An 18,081-nucleotide genomic window follows, 5' to 3' on the forward strand; every position below is an offset into this window, starting at 1 on the left:
ATGGTCCTTCCCTCCCCGTCCCACCTCTCCTCCCTTCCTGAACTGGTCCCTAAAGAGCTGGTCCCGATCGGGGGTGTGGAAGATGAAGGCCGCCACGTACCTTCAACCCAAAGCAGGCGCCATCACACTAGAGCTGTACGATAGCTCGCCCTGTCTGCATATCGTGATTAGCAATAATTACCTTACATCCCCCCATTAAACAATTGATGAAGAGAGCATTCCCGGCAATTTCTTGGATGTCACCAAATATAACAGAGCACCGATGGTGACAAGTAGGATGCCGTGAAATTCAATTTACTCAAATATGCCCAAAAGCAGGGAAGTGTGGAGTGGGGCCTGCGTGGTGTTTACTTTCCTCTCCAACGTCTCTATCAGGAATGATGAAACTGGGTCAGGGAGCAGAGCTCATAAAAATTCCCACATTTCAGCTGATCCTGAAAGGAACAAATTCTGAACTTCAGAACCAGTGGTTTATGACTAATCCCGAATAAACCACTAGCTTTTCTCCCCGGGCTTCCTGATTTCCCCCCGCAAACATGAATGGTTTTAGTATGGAGAGAAAGAAAGAATGAGATGTAAGAAATGACAAAATGATTCTGGTGAAAGAACTAACAAGCCTCCCGAGGCTGTGTCATCAAGGAGCTCTCTGCATGTTCAGGCTCTCATCTGGGCTTCTGAATCTCTAGACTCTAACCTTTCCCTTCTGGAAAGCGGAGGCAGCAAGCCCAGTTCTGGCGAGGGGGAGGGTCCTATAGCAGACCTCCATCCCCCACTGCCTCCACGCCCTCACTTCAAGATGCTGTTTATCTCAGAACCACTAGCGCATCTGAAGAAGTGGTCAGCACCCACCTGTGGGGGCAGGCAAGCCCATCTCAGCCTCTAAACCAGAGCAGCCTCCCAGCCCCACACTGCACCTAACGTCCAAATTGAGCCTCATCCTGGCCTCTAGAAGTACACATTTTTAGTAACATTAATAAATCGCATTTGAATAGTACGTTATGTTTAAAACGTGATTTCTCACAGTTTTATCTGATCCACAGAACATGCGTTTTAAAAAGGCAAGATAGGTATTGATATAACTAAAATAATCAGAGAGTTAAATGATTTACATGAGTTTCTACAGCGAGTAATAGTCGGGTCTGGGCTTCATATACCTGGTCTTCTGATGCAACGCTTAGAATTCTTTCTCTCAAGAGATCCCACAGATCCCACAAGACTGGTGTCCTATTATACAAGTATTTGTATTGGAAAGAAGGAAGAAGGGAAAAGGGAAAGAAGAAAAGACAGACTGACTAGTCTTTTCTGTCAAAATAAGCCAAAGAAACACTTCTCAGTGGACTCAGCAGTGGGTTTGATTGATCATTCCTCTGTCATGATACGGGGACAGCTAGGACCCCTGGTTACAGGAAGCAGCAGCTACAGCCCTGCCTCCAACGAAAGCTCCCCGGAAGCTGCGGCCCCCTGGTCCAGAGCACAGTGGGAGGACGATGAACGGGAGGAGGATGACTAGGAAGTGCCAGTGATGGAAGAGGGAGCAAGACGAGATAGTCCTGCAAATGCTGGATGGTCCAAAACATACTGATGAAACCTCCCGCCCACTCTCCTGATAGAGAACAATGCCTTGTAGGAATGACAGAGAGCGCTCCCTTTCCTAGATGCCCTGTGGGCAGACGGGTGGTCACATGGAGGTGCAAAAGCAGGGTGCCCCACCTGGGAGGGTGAATCAGCAAGACCTCAGACCCAGAGAACCCCAGGCTGGGCGTGTGCACTCCACTGCACGAACTCTCTGGAGAGGGTACATTTGGGATCAGATATAATCTGCATTCTGGTCCCGCCTTCAACACTTGTTATCTGGGTAACAGGAGCACATCACTAAGAGCTCACAAAGCCTTAGTTTCTTCATCTGTAAATTGGAATAATAATAGTACCACCTCATAGGATTCTTGTGAGATTAAATTAAATAATGGAGTCAAACTTCCTGTAAAATTTCTAACACACACCAGAAATTCACAGTCTCAGCTCATATACATATATAGTTGGTTTCTGTTTATTTTTATGTATGCATCCAAATTTCAACATACATTTGTTGTTTTTCTAACCCATCTATCCCCTCATTCAAAGAAAACACTCTGGAACTCTGCAATTTTCAGTTGCGTGTCCTTGAATATTTCCTTGACCTCTCTGAACAGATGTATCTTCATCTGTCACATGTGGGAAAGGAAACAATTAGGGTGACCAGTGCATCTCCACTGGCTTGGAACTTTTCTGGTTTTAGCACGGAAAGTTCTGTGTTCTAGGAGACTCCTCTAGTTCCTGGTAAACCAGGACAGTTGGTCCGCTTAGAAATAATACCTACTTGTGGGGTTAACGCAGGGGTAAGATAAAGTGAGGGCAATATATGTAAAACAGCGGTTATACAGCAGGTATTTAATAAATAGTAACCATTGACATTATTACACATGCTGAGAGTCTTCGAGGGCTATTCAAAGATGTTGAGGAAATACAGTCATTTCGACGTAGTTGCATTTCCATACAGCCTTGTCAAAACACTTTCATTCATTCATTCAAAAAACTACGTGTTGAGCACAAACTGTGTTCAGACATCGTGGTGTGCGCGGAACACTTCAGTGAACAAGACAACCAGCTGGGCTAACGTTTTACTTGGGAGAGCAGACCATATGCAGCATTCTGGTGTGGGGAGTTCTACTTCAGGAGAGACGGTCGAGGAAGGCTTCATGGAGGAGCTGAGCTTTCAAGAACAAGACAGACCCGGCCAAGTGAAGACCGGGGAGGAAGGGAACTATGAAGAACCAAGGACTGGCCTGAGGTGTTTCAGGAGGAAAGGAGGCCAGTGGAGTGGACATTCATGCACCAGGTTATGGACCCAGGCCTGGGTGTCTCTCTGGGGTCTGGACACCAGGAAAGTCGAGGGTATTCCAGACGGCTCCTTTAATTCTGTAAAGACAAAGGTGCCAAGGCCTTAGCTGTGGCGCAGCCCTTGCTGTGGAAACTGTCCCGAGCCCCCATGGGCATCTCAGATCTTCACTGCAGAGCGGAGGTGGGTGGGGGGCAGGGGGAACGGGGTACATGCCACCAGCACCAGAGGCAGAACCTGGGATGCATAGATCTGCGTGCGTTCTTGCAGAGGAACCTGGTCCAAGCCACTTCTCTGCATCCTCGGCCCCACGGGACCGTGAAGGGCTTAATAAAACATCTCAATTTGGATTTCATAGGATATCTACTGTGCGCTAAAAACAGCAAATTGCTATTTATTAATGACATAATTATTAGAATTTAACACCTGGGCAGTGGAGGCTACACGAAGAGTGAGGAAGTTCCCTAGAATACTGTTTTAGTAATTATGTTATTTAATTATTTACACATTTGAATTAAAATTCAATAAGAGCCGGATTAAACCTTAACATAATATATTCAATGTGGAACTCTATCCAGAAAGCATGGCTCAGGGGGTCTCTGCCTTTCTTTCCAAACATAATCTAACCACTTCCTGATCTTTCTAGATTCAGACCTCAAAAGTCCACAGAGACATCACATCCATCAATGTGGAAATAAGCTGATGGCCTTTCTTAAGGAATCATGGACTCTTAGCAGGTCTCAGACTCACCCCAGACCTTTGGTTGTGTGATCCCAGCTGCTAACAGGATAGTTCTGCCACCCTGCTGGCCCCTTGTCATCTCATCAGCCTGTCTAAAACAGAATCACACTAATGTTCTCCCCCCAAAGACGTTATTCATATAACATAAGGGATCTGCCAGCTCAGCCATCCAGCTGCTGTTGAACAAAATGGCCTTCATTTGACTCCATGTTCCTGAATCCCCCATCCAGGCACCATCAGGCACCCGCAGCTTGTCCTCGGCATTGCTCTCAAACCCATCCTTTTCTTTCCACCCTTACAGAGCCCACGGTTTAACCCAGGCCTTGAACATCACTCTCAGAAATCCAGTGTCTGTCTACCCATTCCCTCTGACACATTGTTACAAGCTTATTTTGCTTAAAGTATATTAATATATTTGTATATTCATTATATATTTATATATAGTATTTCCTTTTTTAAACAATTTCAAATGCTTGCCATTGCCTATAGGATAGAGTTAAAACCCAGGAAGGACCTGGCCATTCAGGCTGGTCTGTAATCTGGCTCTAGTTTACCTCATTGGCCTTGTATCCCATTCTTCCTCGAGTCGGTTAGAATTTATCACCTTCTATTCTGTGTTGACGTGACATACGTGTCTGCCAAGCACACAATATACGAAAACTCACTTACTGCATACTTCGCATTGCTTAGAGCCCCTGTAAGTGCATTTCATAAACTTACCCCTAAATCCTCAGAAGGATCCTGTGAGATACGTGCAAGTGGCTTCACGACCTGAGGACGTGACGCACAGAGAGGTGAGGTGACTGGGCCAAGGCTGCCCAACTTGAACGTAGTAGACCCGGGATCTGGACCACTGCTCTCCATCACCTCTGGTGCTGAGTAGACTTTGTATCCTCACACGCATCCTGGATTTCTGCCTTCCCAACCGTGCCCATGCACTTCTGTCCCACCTGAAGCAGATTCACTTGCTCCGCAGACATGACCGTTTCTCTTTTGTTGGTACCCAAACTAAACTCTGTAGCCCAGGAGAAGCCGTGCCGACACCCACGCTCTTACTAACTCACAGAGTGTAATGTCTGTACCAACCTTCTAGCATCCAGTCCCACACAACCCTGTGACACGGTGGGACGTTTATATGCACTGTTTCCCCTAACAGATTGTAAGTTCATGGAGGGCCAAGAAAATGTGTGCATTGCTGCACGTCATGGACACACCTAAGCCACAGTGTGTATATAGTAGGTGCTCACTCAGTGTTTGAGTGACTTTTGGCCATGTCTCCTCCAGTAACTATCCTTCCATTAATAACTATGCCTGGCCACCAAAAGTCTTACTAATATTATTTTTCTAACATCACCTCCTTTGCCCAGAATGCCTTTCCTCCTCAGAACTGATTCATTTTGCTTGTCTTCCGGGGATTAGCTTAGATGTCTCATATCCAAGGAGCTTTCCATGACATCCATCTCCAGGCTGGCTAGTGTGTCTCTCCTCTGCATTTCCTCAACCTTATCTGTCCTTCTATGTCACAATGCACGAAAGGGGTTTGCTTCTGTTCCTGTCTTTGCATCTCTAGACTGTGGACTCCTTGAGGAGAAGCACTGTGTCTTTTAGACGTCATGCCCCTTAGGGCTAAGTACCACACTGGTATAAGGAAGTGCTCAGGGACTATTGATGGATGAATGAATGTGTGAGTGAATGAATGAAAACAAAGCAATCCTAGTGTGTTTCCAACCGCCTGCATGATGAGATGAGATGAGATGCAGGCGGTATCCATGGAAACAATATAAAAATGTAAGTAGCCCTATCTCAGTGGGTCAGAATTTTCTTATGAGCATGGATTAGCTAAGATAAGACCACAGTGCATTCTTGTCAATTCACTTTAATTTTTTTTTAAATTTTTTATTTATGTATTTATTTATTTATTTATGGCTGTGTTGGGTCTTCATTTCTGTGCGAGGGCTTTCTCCAGTTGCGGCGAGCGGGGGCCACTCTTCATCGCGGTGCGTGGGCCTCTCACTATCGCGGCCTCTCTTGTTGCGGAGCACAGGCTCTAGAGCACAGGCTCAGCAGTTGTGGCTCACAGGCTTAGCTGCACTGCGGCATGTGGGATCTTCCCGGACCAGGGCTCGAACCCGTGTCCCCTGCATTGGCAGGCAGATTCTCAACCACTGCGCCACCAGGGAAGCCCCAATTCACTTTAATTTTAAATACTGACAACATGTTAGAAGTTGCCACCTGGAAGATGATACTTCTAACCTCCTAGCATCTTAGGCACTGTGCCAGCTTGGTTCTAGTGATTGGGATTGCACCTCTGGTCAAACCATCTCAGCTCTATGCCATGAATGGTTTACCTTTCAAAGTCATCTCGAGGCAGTTTGCCACCTTCAAGCTACACCCTGAGGCAGGATTGAAAGGCCAAGCGTTTCACCAACTGCAACTTCGTGAGTTGGACACGTTCCAGTTGTTAGTGGAGGGAGACAATTCTAGATGATTCTTCCAAGCATGAGGTGTGATGGTCTCATTTTATATACTTACTGTGCCAACAGCTTGGCCCAAACTACCTTCTCTTCTACTTGGGGACTGTCCATTGTTCTCTAGTGTATGATTAGCAGATTAGCTATCATGTAAGAAGCCAGGAAAATGAACTCCCAGTAAGCCCTTCCAAAGCAAGAGTAATTCATTACCCTGCCTGATTTCCACTTAAAATGTACTTTGAGCACACTTCCAGCTACAAACCCTAAATCACCCTGTGTTCACGAAGTCCATCATTTTTTATTTTATTGCATGGCATTTTCGTGACATAATCCCTTGCAGAGCATCTCAGAGTGCTTTACAGATCAATAAATTACTTACCTGCAGAGTCAAAGCGATGTCTGCAAGGCCAGCACAGTCATTCTGCAGGCAGCCTGTCCTCTGGGAAACAGGCAAGGCTGTGTGAGTGCCAAGGGTGGGCAGGATCAGGGCCAGGCAAATGTATGGCTTGGGGGTGAGGTGGGGTTCAAGAAGTGCAAGTCCCAGTTAAAACTCTGCGAATAAAATACATCAAATGTAAATGATTCTAGAACTTAGAGAGCTTACAAATTTGGATCCTTCAGACAGTCAGCAAATCAAGTGGCCAGTCATTAACTCATCAAGTATCTTTCTCTCCCGGAAGGTTCAGTCTAGCTTTTAAAATGATACAGCCATGAATCACAATATAATGTCTTAGAAGTCCCGGGCCTTAGAGCCAGCGGTCACTTCCCAGCCCTGGCCACATCAACCGTCCATTGTGTCTGTCCTGCCAAATATCCGTGAGAATGCAGGTATGTGTGTGTGCAAGGGCATACACGCACTCGCACACACAGACATCACACCACAGTTGCCTCTCTACCTGAAGCTCCATGCGGATTTAAGACTAAAAATGATTAATTGGTGCTTGCTTTGCAAGGGACCGTATTGGAGACAGCAGAAAATGAAAAGATGAGCAAGGCTCTTGGCCAGTATCTTATACTATGATAATTTATAGCCAAGGAGAAAGATGAGACAAGGTAACATAAGCCAGTTTATTTTAATGCCGTGGAGGAGGCTACAGGGTCTCCAGGAAGGAGAGGCCACATCCCCTTGGACGTCGCCTGGAAGACCTCGTGGAAGGGGTGGCAGCTCAGCCAGGCCTTGAATGATTCCAGTAGGTCTAGACAGTTGGAGAAAGAGGCGAAGGGACCAACACCAGCAGCAAGGGCTTGGGGCTCAGAAAACAAAGTCCAGTGCACGCTTGTTAATGAGCGTTCCTGGTTGGGCGCAGTGTGGAGACAGATGGGACGTCAGCTTTCAGGAGAAGGAGGGAAAGGAACAAAGGCTGAGATCAGCTATCCGCACGGCACCCTCCTTTCTGGAGGAAAAAAATCCAGCACAATCAGGAGTGAGTGATGAGTGGTTCCAGGAGAGGAAAGACCAGCACGGAAAGTTCCAACCGATCTGATTTTCCTGTGAAGGTTGCACCATGACCTTGGTCTCATCCAGGGAATAAGGGTGATTGTCAGCTTGCCTGGGGTCTCCTGCAGGCCAGATGGCACTGTGTCCTGGGGATAACGGGTCCTGGAATAGCACACGGGGGTGGCTCAGAGGCATGCTGATTCAAGGAGGCGACCTGACCTGAAGATGCCTAATAGAACCCGACAGAGGGGCCCCTTAACCTGTAAAGAGCTAATGTGTCAAAACCAGTGTGAGTAGAACTGAAATGGCTCGTGTTAACGGCCCGGTTCTGAGGTTGTCGCAGACATGTAGCCGGGTGGGGAGGTGGCTCACATGAACAACCATTATAATTCCATCCTATAAATATGTGTTGCGTTTTTACTATGGATATAAATGTAAGTAAGACCCGGCTCAAGCCATCAAAAACGCTCATGGTCTAGGGCATGAGGGATGCTATGCAAATAACTACAGCACAGTGGGATAAGGGCCAAGAATTGGAGTTTGGGGGGGGCCAATAAAAGACACCCTTACTTTATAAACCCATTGGCAGACAAGACAAATGAGTAGTCATGTCATGGTCAAGCATCACATTCGCTAGTGGTAAAGGTGATACTGGAGAATTGGGCTTAGATGTGCAGTAACAATGAGCTTCCAGCTCTGAGCCCCAGAATGAGACTGATGCACACCACTGGCTGTGCTCATCTCTGTGGGATGCCGTCCTGTAAAACATAAATGAGAAAGTGCACAATATAATGTAGCTTCCTAAGGAAACCCTGGCTCCAAAACGAAAGACTAAACAAAGTTGGGGGATTCTGTCCCCAAATCTACAGTTGGGATGAACCTCTTCATCCTTTGGGGGGATTAATCTAAGACACAGAGAGAGAAAGAGGCCAAGTCTGTCATGTCTGATTGACTCCCCCTCAGGTGCATGTAACATATCTGGGTGCAGGATCTTTGAGTTGTGCAGGAGGTCAGAGGGAGTAGGGGTAGGGCAAGCTGCGACAAAATGGCATTTGATTTGGGTTTAAAAGGATGACTGGGAGTTTCCCAGGAAGGACAGAAGGAAGAATATAGATCCCAAATGCAGGCTGACCAGGAAGGACATGATGAGTTGGGGATGACAACAGGGTAAGTAGAGGTGGAATCGCCAGGGATGTCATCGGAAACAGAGGTTCGGGCTTGATTCCGAAGGGCCTGGTTTGCTAGGATGAGGGGCTTGGGTGTTTTCAGGTGGGCACGGTTGAAAGTGTTTAGGCAGAGACGCGATATGATCAGAAGTGCATCATATAAAGACGGCCGTGACGCGGTGTGGAGCGGGAGTGGGAGGTGGGTGTGGGTGAGAGTGGAGACCGGAAGAGGGTGGGGGGCTAGAACAGTGCCTGTGGGGCTGCAGTGGAACCATCCCTTTCAGACCCTCTGACATTGCGTGTAAATAGGAGGAAATAGAAGCTGAAGTCAAGGTGAGACGTTTCTTTCACGTGTAAGGTGATTCCTCTGATTCCTCATCCTTGACTCTATAGCCCCAATATTTCCATCCCTGGGTTATTCTGCCAGCTACCACTTGAAGACAACAAAGAAATGTTTCAGCAGGATTTTAATTTTCCTTCTACCTGTATTGTCTCCACAGTATCTCCCAAAATTGTAGAGATTTCTTCCGATATCTCCATCAACGAAGGCAACAATATCAGCCTCACCTGCATAGCCACGGGTCGACCAGAGCCTACGGTTACTTGGAGACACATCTCCCCCAAAGGTGAGAGAAGCAGTTTGGTGTATCGTGTTGTGAGAGGAAGCGGGAGAATCGTTGGCCTTGGCAGGAGGTTATGGCGCCGGTGACTTGGTCCCAAGGGTCCCCCATTCTTGGTGGCCTGATAACAAGATGCTCATGGCTTGGCAGAGAATATCAGTGTTCTCAGTGCAAGACAGGCATATCCTCTGAGATTTCAGAAATCACACTGGAGGATGTCTCCAGTCCCTGGGAAATTAATCCCAGTTGTTTCTGGGTGAAGTGGTGGTAAGCTGTTCGGGGCGACTTTCCTGGTCACGTTTGGCGATGGAGGAATCTACTTGGTGTTGGTGGCATTGTTCAGCTGGCTGTTTTGTAAGAGAGAGAAGACACAAACACACAATGATAGATGAGGGTTTGGGATGGCCATATGCCTACAAGGAAAATTTCCACGTCCGTGCTGCTTCAACAGGGCCAAATATCCGGTCGCTAGGCCATTAGTCCTTTTGTGGTTTTCTTGTTGCTTTACTCTGATTAACCCTAGGTAACAAATACAACTTAATGTGTGACTGAATTGCAAAATTCACTTTGTCTAAACGTCTAGATGTTTTGCAGACCGGGCTAAGTGTCGTTTTGTGCTTTCACGGATTGAACGTTAAACTTTTAGAATTTAAGGCAACATGCCATTTATTATTAAGCTAGCTTTTATGCGAGGTGCATTACATTATTTCATTAGTTCTAAAATGTCTACTGAGTGTTTATATAGCAATAAACCAGAACAGACAAGTCCCTGCTCTCATGAGCTCACATTCTCATGAGATGAATAACCAAAATAATAATGTTAATAATATGTGGTGATAAGGATGAGAAAATAGAGCAGGATACATTGACAGAAGGACAAGAGGTTTGGTCAGGAAAGGCCTTCGACAAGGTGACATTTGAGCAGAGACCTGAAAAACATCCTTCATTTCACTGCTTATATCTGGCTAACATGGAATATATTTATGTACATATATATATATATATGTGTGTGTGTGTGTGTGTGTGTATGCCTGCATGTATGTATGAAGGTAAGTGCATTGCTGAGTCATGCAGGTTTAAAGAGGCTAAAGAAGAGATACTACTATAAAACAGATAAACAACAAGGACCTACTGTATAGCACAGGGAACTATATTCAATATCTTATAATAAACTATAATGGAAAAGAATCTGAAAAAGAATATATATATATATATATATATATATATATATATATATATATAGAACTGAGTCACTTTGTTATACACCCAAAACTAACGCAATATTTTAAATCAACTAGATTTCAATAAAAATAAAGATGCTAAAGTCGCCACTGGCGTGGTTTGCTGGGTGTTTCAGGCTGAGTCCCCCTAAAGCAGACCCTGAGAAGGTGACTGGCAAGCAAGAAGTTTATTGGAGGTGCCCTTGGGATCAAGCCTGTGGAAGGGGAGGGAGGGAGGCGGGGTCAGGCCGAGGGAGAGGTTGAGTTGCCATGATGACCAGGGAAGCATCTCTACTAGCCCTGTGGGGCGTTCTGAAGATAGGATGAATTGTCCTCTATTGAGGTTATGGGGGTGGCCTTTTATGCCAGCACAACAGTCGAGGTCAGGGAATTCGGGCTGTCCCCAGAAGGGCTGTGACCTAGGCCAGGCACCTCTCTTCATATGAGACGGTCCCCATGAGGGGCTGCAGCCGAGGGCTGTCCGTCCACCCCCTGGGGCAGGCATCCTTTGTTCCTGAAGAAGGCAGTGCATCACAGGTCTACTACACCTGGACATTAAAAAAAAGCCAGTTGAAGACTATGCATGGGCCCCAGAAACCAAATTCCCTCTCTCAGGTGACAGTTAGCCCTACGGAGGTTTTCAGAAAAGGGGTGAGGTTTTCACTGTGTTTGGCCTGAAACCCTGGGAGCCATCCTTAGCCACCACTCCTGACACTACCGCCATGAGCAAAGGAAGCAGAAAGACGCTCGAATTTCTGCCCATCTTTCAACTGGAAATGACCTTACACGTGGGCTGGCCCACAGTCTGGGAGGAGGCTTCACTGTGCATGAAGTTGTTAGTGATGGAACTTGGCCCTGGGGCACATCCCAGGGTGGGGCATCCAGATGGACAGACTTTCTGGTCCATGGTGCACGCCGTTCATCACTGTTTAATGCCGGGACCTCAGTGCCGCTGGACTCCAGGGCGGTCTGTGCCTTTAGCATACGCAAACATTCATCATCCCAGGTACATGGACTTTCCTTCTCTCAGGTGGCACCGCCCCCTCCATCCTGCAGGTCCCCTTTGTGTCCTGCTTGATGTCTTTTCTCATCCCTCCTCTGGCCCTGCAGCTCTTCGTCCTTTTCTGGGTGCCTCGCCTTTCCTTTTCCTCTCCTCCCCTCCCCTCCCCTGCCCTCCCCTCCCCTCCCCTTTTTTCTCTTCTTTCCCTTCTCCTCCGTACAGCTCCTCTTTTCCTCTTGTCCTTTCACGCTTTCTGTTTCTGTTCTCCACCTTCCTGTCTCTCACAGCCTCCTACACAGTCTCCTTCTGTTTCATCCCACATCGTCATTTCTTTCTTCTCTCTCTCCTCCTCACAATCACTTCTGTCTTCCCTCTGCACTGGCGCCTCTCCGTTCCTCTTGCTGAAGTTCTCACCACTGCGCCCTAGCGTCCTTCCCTCTCTCCTGGCCATCAGCCGCCTCATTTCCCCAGGGAACTTGACCTGATGCTTCCATTTTACTGGGGTTTCAGCTGCTATGGAAACAGAAGATGGATCAAGGGGAGAGGAGCAGGATAATCAGAATCTACCTGTGGATCAGAGTAATTTAGACGAGCAGCTTTTCCCAGATCTGCGGTCTGGATTAGCTAACCCAGATTCAAACTGACGCGACATGCCACGCGGTAACTGATCACCCCGGGGCTCACGGGGTGCCGCTTCCTTGGTGACTGATTATTTGGAGATCAGAGCTGTCATCGGGCTGCTGCCCAGCCCGAACTGGAGCTGGAGACCCTTAGCAGCCAGACTTTCATCTTGCCCCACTAAATATCTCCAAAAGGCTGCTTATTTTAAATAACGTAGGGACAAGATGGGGGTTCCTTGGAGAAAAAGGTACGCTACACCTGAGCGAAGGCTCCAAAGGCAGAGAGCTGCTCTCACCCTTGCTCCCACTCTGTGTGGGCAGATCACGTTTCAGTCAAGGTCATTCGTATGCTCACGTCCATTAAACCCCTGATGGAGGGCTGACCCTGGCCAAGCACTTTGGGCAACCTTGATGGCTTCACTGCATGTTCTGTCCAGACTGGTCTGTTTGTTCTGTGCATTTCTGAAAAACCCTAGTTTCCTCTATCACAACTCATATGGGGCTGCAGTAAGCTGATATAAATCTCTTCTTTTTTAAAAAAAATGTATGGAGGTAACATTGGTTTATAACATATCGGGTTGGCTAAAAAGTTGTTCAGGTTTTCCATAAGATGTTACAGGAAAACCTGAACGAACTTTCTGGCCAACCCAATACAAGTTCCGTGTGTTATATTTTGACTTCTGTATGCACTACAGCGAGCTTACCACCAAAAGGCTAGTTTCCGTCCATCACCATACAGTGGACCCCCTGCACCCATTTCACTACCTCCCCTGACCCCACTTCCCCTCTGGTAACCATTACTCTGTTCTCTATATCTATGTGTTTGTTTTTCTTCGGTTTGTTTTGCACATTAATTTTGTTTTGTTTTGTTTTCCTATATTCCCCATATAAATGAGATCATATGGTATTTGTCTTTCTCTGTCTGACTTATTTCACTTAGCATAAGGTCCCAGCCTTGACTCCTTTTATGTGGAAAAGTAATAAAGCAATGTTAACCACCATTGTATTAGTAGTGGCTCATCCATCCAGATATACAGAAGCTGGGAGTGATCTTACAGTGGGAGGGGTGTTGGGGGTCTTTCTCAGAAGGTGCCTACCTGGCACTTGACATCAGGTGGAGAAAATGTCAGTTGTCCTTATCCAAGATAAAGAGGGAGGTAAGACTTCCCAAGCTACCTCTTGGCATTGCTATTGATCATGAGAAGTAGTATCTCACCTGTTATTACTGGTTATACGTCTTTTTAGCTCCCTTCATGAACTTATAGCTCCCAGGAGTTCAAGGAGAAGGTATACTAGCTTTGTAGAGATACCTGCCCTCGTGGTGCATACCTGTTTGGGAGGGTACAGGTGTTGCTTGTACCTGCACAGGCCTTGGTCTTTTGAGGAGGAAGAGCCCACGTCACTTCCTCACACGGGAATGCCACCTGGAACTGCACGAATGTTCTAATGGCCCCTCACCGAATCCCACCTGTTAGCCTGCTGCCCTGGGCGCTGAAGGACCGTCAGTGGTCCCCAGGGCCCCTTAGACACAACTCTTACTCATGACTCTGCATCTTGTCTTGTCTTTTCCTTATCTAGGCATGCAAGAATTTATTTTGTCGTAGCCCTTAAGCTCGAGTCGTTCTATCCAAAAGAATACCTTTAATGCTCTCTATTCCTCTGAGTCTTCTAACAGATAAACTATCTCTTTCAATGTATTCTAAAGATGCTCTTCAAGACTTCACACTTCATAAAAAAATTATTCTCAAAGGCCAATTTTTCATGTCTCCAGTTTCTGTTGGACTGTCAGAGCTTTAGAGAGAAGGCTGAGGTTCCTGTATTTCCACATCCCTGGGAGCCGACCACAAAACCCAGGTGAAGGCCTCAGTCCAGCCACTGCTGCATGGGCGGCACTGTACACATGGGGTCATGGCTCACCGAGTGTCCTAATGGGGCTGCCGTCTCGGGTGCACCTGCCTCACCCTTTATCCCATCAAACAAAGCACTGAAAATATCAATAACAGTCTCACCAAGGCTGCTGAGAGAACACCTCCCACCTGGGTATTGGCAGGGGGCTCAGGAGCGTCCAGTGATCTGTCCAAAGAGATGTCCTGATTTCTGATTCATCAGTTCTTTGAGACCAGGGCCTATGTCTCTCTTTTCTTGGATGCTTCACCTCCTAGCACAATGCCCAGCACCTAGAAAGCATCTAAGAAATACGTGTTGATTCCGTGAACAGCCCTTGTGTTTGCTGGTGTCCCAGAGGGCATGGCCATTCTCCTAATTCAAAGATTCCATCCCCCTCCTTAAGGAATTCTTGTCCACTTTGGTGCTGTGGTCCAGACCTGGTGTGTCTCCTGCTGAAACACTGCCGGTAAGTCTCCAGGAAATTTTCTCTGGTCTTGAAGCCTTTCCTGAAGTCCCTCTGGTGGGGAAGCTGCTGTGCCAGGGCTGGACTTCTCCTTGAAGAAGTGACTCCTTTTCAAGTTCTCTTTTGCAAGGGTCGAGGTGGCTCACGGGCATCTTTGAAGCTGGGTCTTGCGTGAGCTGCCTTCTGCCGTCATCACCGCCTCACCGTGATCGCGCCCATGATGTCGGTGCTTCTCTGGCGTGTGGTTCACCCGGCTCTTCCAGGGCACCTGGTCCTTGTGCTGACTTACTCATTCCAACCGCACCTGTGCCTAAGCCCGCAATGGCTCCAAACAGTTCCGTGACTCAATCCTGGATGTTCCCAGAGACAGTGAATTCAATAATACGTGAAAACTTGCTGCTCCTCATGGGTTAACAAAAGTTCCATACAAAGAAAGAAATCAGTACCCAAGAAAGAGAAGTATCATTTAAAAAATTCTCCCCTCCAACCCCAGTGTGTGAATCGAGGTTGGGGTAGAGATGGATTGTTTTTTCCCAGGGCCACACAGAGATCCGGGGTGAGAGTGCACAGTTAGAAAAAGGCTATATGTCCATTGGGCTGCACACCGCGCCCTAGCTGTGGAAGCCTTCTCTTCCCACGGCACGGGGTGGGCGCTTCTGCACGCCTTCCGCACCCCTGTCCGCAGGACTGGGCAACCTGCCTCAGCTGCCAGTCTCGCCCGCTCCCGCCTCAGCTCTCCTGCTGGAGTCGAAGGGCCCAGGGAGGAGTCGGCTGCCCTGCCTCTCGCTTCTCAGAGTCTTCAAAGGCACCAGCTGGTGAGGACAGAGTGACCCTCGGATGGGAGCCCTTCTGCTCTCGCCAGTGTTCTGAGCTCTCCCCACCCACCTATTTCCCGTTTGTCAGCACTGACAAGCCCTCCTCCCCAGCTAAGCAGGACACAGAAGCGCTAATTGGCACTGGAGGTATCACAGCTTGAGTTCAACCAGAGCTGGCAGGTGCCGCGACTCCGGTGACAGCTCTGCGGAAGAGTGTCAGGCGTGGAGCTGTGGCGTGCCACCGGCTGACGTGGCACCCTGGCACTAATGAGCAGCCTGTCAGCACCAGCGTCAGGGGCCCCGTGTGGCACAGCGATCATTAGGATGGCAGATGAGAAAGTCGTCTCCAGAAAAGAGGCACCGGGGATGGGAGGGAAGGAGGACAAAATGGAACTAAAGGCTTCACCTCACCCACCACCGATGTTCACCACCCAGCAGGAGGGAACTAAAAAAAAAAAAACAGGAAAGACAAAGATCCTTATGAAAGATCTCTATCTGTGCCAACTCTGGACAACTCTTGGAGTCTCATTTTGGTGGATGCCCTGTAATTAATGATACAGGCGATACATCTTTTCTGCCATAAGCCAAGGGGGAAGTCAATGACTGAATTATCTCTCCAGTCATGGCCAAGGTGTTGTGAAGCCAGGAATTAGCTTAAGTTCCCAAGAAACAAGGGCCTGAAGGGAAAGGAGGCCTTGAGATCTGTGATTTTTTGCTCCCTATCAGGGAGTCTCCCTGGCGGGGGCACCTGCTAAACTGCCAGCTGCCCACCTGTCTTCTGCTGGAATATTAGAGTCCAAGAGATACAGTTAAGAGAAGGATCCTTCCCGTGGAGGTTCCTCCCACAGGTGGGCATGGGTGGTGACCAGCGTGTCTGCCCTCTCCACCTGCTTCCTGAGGACAGGTGAGAATGGTCCATTCTTCTGAGCTGTTTGGAATGTCTGGCCCTTCTCTGAGGCTCTGACCACCTGCAGTGAGTGACTCCCTTTCATAGCTGGAGGTGACGTGCCCAAAACAGGTGGGTTTGAAGTCAGGTCCAGCTGGATTTGGATTCCCTTGCACTGTCGCTGCCTGGGTCACGCTGGGGCAGCAATAAGCCTCTCCGAAGATACGCTTCTTTCCTGATTTTGTTCTTGCTTCTTGTCACGGCACCTCGAGTTTCCGTGATCTGGTCCTGGACCCCAAGGCCCCCCGCACTGCAGTCACACTGGTAGCTTGAGGCTCACCACCTACGTGGCGTCTCCTCCTGGGACTCACTTCCACTCTCCTTAGACCATCTTCCCGCGGCTTTTGGAGAGAGTCCACTTTTGTTTTAAGACCAGGCTCAGATGCTACCCGTTTGAGAGCCTCTGATGACTTTCTTCAGTCGGAGTGCCTCGGCCCTTCCCGAGACGCCACAACACTCTGCACGGCGGTGGTGCCCGCACTCACCTGCAGCTCCAGAGACCCCCACTGCCCCCCTCCCCGGTGTCCACGGGATCAGGGGAGCAGCAACAGGCCTCTCGTGGTCGTAGTTTATCGCCAGTGCTGAGCGCAGCCCGAGACAGTGACAGGCCCTTGAAAGAAGTGTCCAATAGTGAAAGTGTGTCCAATAGTGTAGGTACAGTTGAAAGAAGTGTCCAATAGCGTAGGTACAGTATGTTTCTTCCCTTTTTAAAATTGAGCCTTTCTGGCACATAATTTAAAGCAAAATCAATTTTAGTGAGGAAAGGGGTAAGATCCGGGAGCTTCATCTCTGCATCATCATATATTTCCCAAACCAATCAGAGGAATCTGTAAGAAAAGCCTCTCCCCCAACCGTTGCCTCCCTGGTTGATCCCAGGACCGAACTTCAGACTCTTCGTCTGCAAAAGAGAGATAACCAAGCCGTGTCAGGGTAGGTTGGCGGGATGAATCACGCTCCCCAATGCAGAGTGTCCGGCCAACAGCACACAGTAGGCACCTGACCCCGGTAGTTTCCATCACCCAGCCAGCCCATTCCTCTTCTCTCCCACCCAGGAGACAAGAACAAAAGGGAGGAAATTAAAATTTTCTCCTCTGAAAAGTTTGAATCCTTACAAAAGCCCAAGCTCAGTCAATTGCCAGAAAGGACAGATATTCGAAGGTGCTTAATCAGCTCCCCCTAACCCCCATGATTTTCTAATTAACGTAGGTGCTTGATTAAAATTCCCCAAGTACCCCAAGTGGCTATCCCAGGAGGGACAAGTAATTGCTATTGCAAAAGATATTGCAGTGGTCATTGATGGTGGGAGAAAAAAAAATAATTGCATCATAATGGAAAGTGGCAGATCTCCTCTCCCTAGGAACAGGGGAACATACGGTATTAGGTTCAACCTGTACAGAGAAAGCAATTTCTTCTGATGGAGATAAACCAGTGGTCCAACCTCAATACGAGGCAAAGTGATCCAGAAACTCATTAAGTAAATGGCTTAAACACAGACCAAGGTGGCAAAGAAAAAAGTCGAGTGAGACGTTTATAGATCACTCTTTTAACTCCGTAATTTTCTTTAACTGTAACATTATGGCTAGATAGATACATTTAGGGGAAAATTTGCCAGTGTCAATATGGTTTTTTGTAAGTTTAATATTTATGATCTGGTTTAAAGCAGTATTATAGCTGTGCGACTTCCTACTTCAAAGAAGAGGAAAATCATAAAAAGACTAGTGGGGAAATTAATGAGTTCAGTGTGCCTCAACTGAGAACATATGAAATCAAGCCTCAGTCTAGAAACCAAGGGCAGGAGTGCACACCACAGACGCTGTTT

General features: G+C 47.7%; 1 protein-coding gene across 8 annotated transcripts in view; it reads left to right on the top strand.

The window, feature by feature from the left end:
- NTM (neurotrimin) overlaps positions 1-18,081 on the top strand; it is a 935,126-nt gene that overhangs the window by 802,238 nt on the left and 114,807 nt on the right. For all 8 annotated transcript variants that reach the window (XM_082343112.1, XM_082343113.1, XM_082343114.1 and 5 more), the window contains one exon: positions 9,192-9,317. In XM_082343112.1, the coding sequence (XP_082199238.1) occupies positions 9,192-9,317 (126 nt within the window). The remainder of the gene's footprint in view (positions 1-9,191; positions 9,318-18,081) is intronic.

Source organism: Balaenoptera borealis (assembly GCF_965194805.1).
Source record: "Balaenoptera borealis genome assembly, chromosome: 11".
Classification (NCBI taxonomy): Eukaryota; Metazoa; Chordata; class Mammalia; order Artiodactyla; family Balaenopteridae; genus Balaenoptera; species Balaenoptera borealis.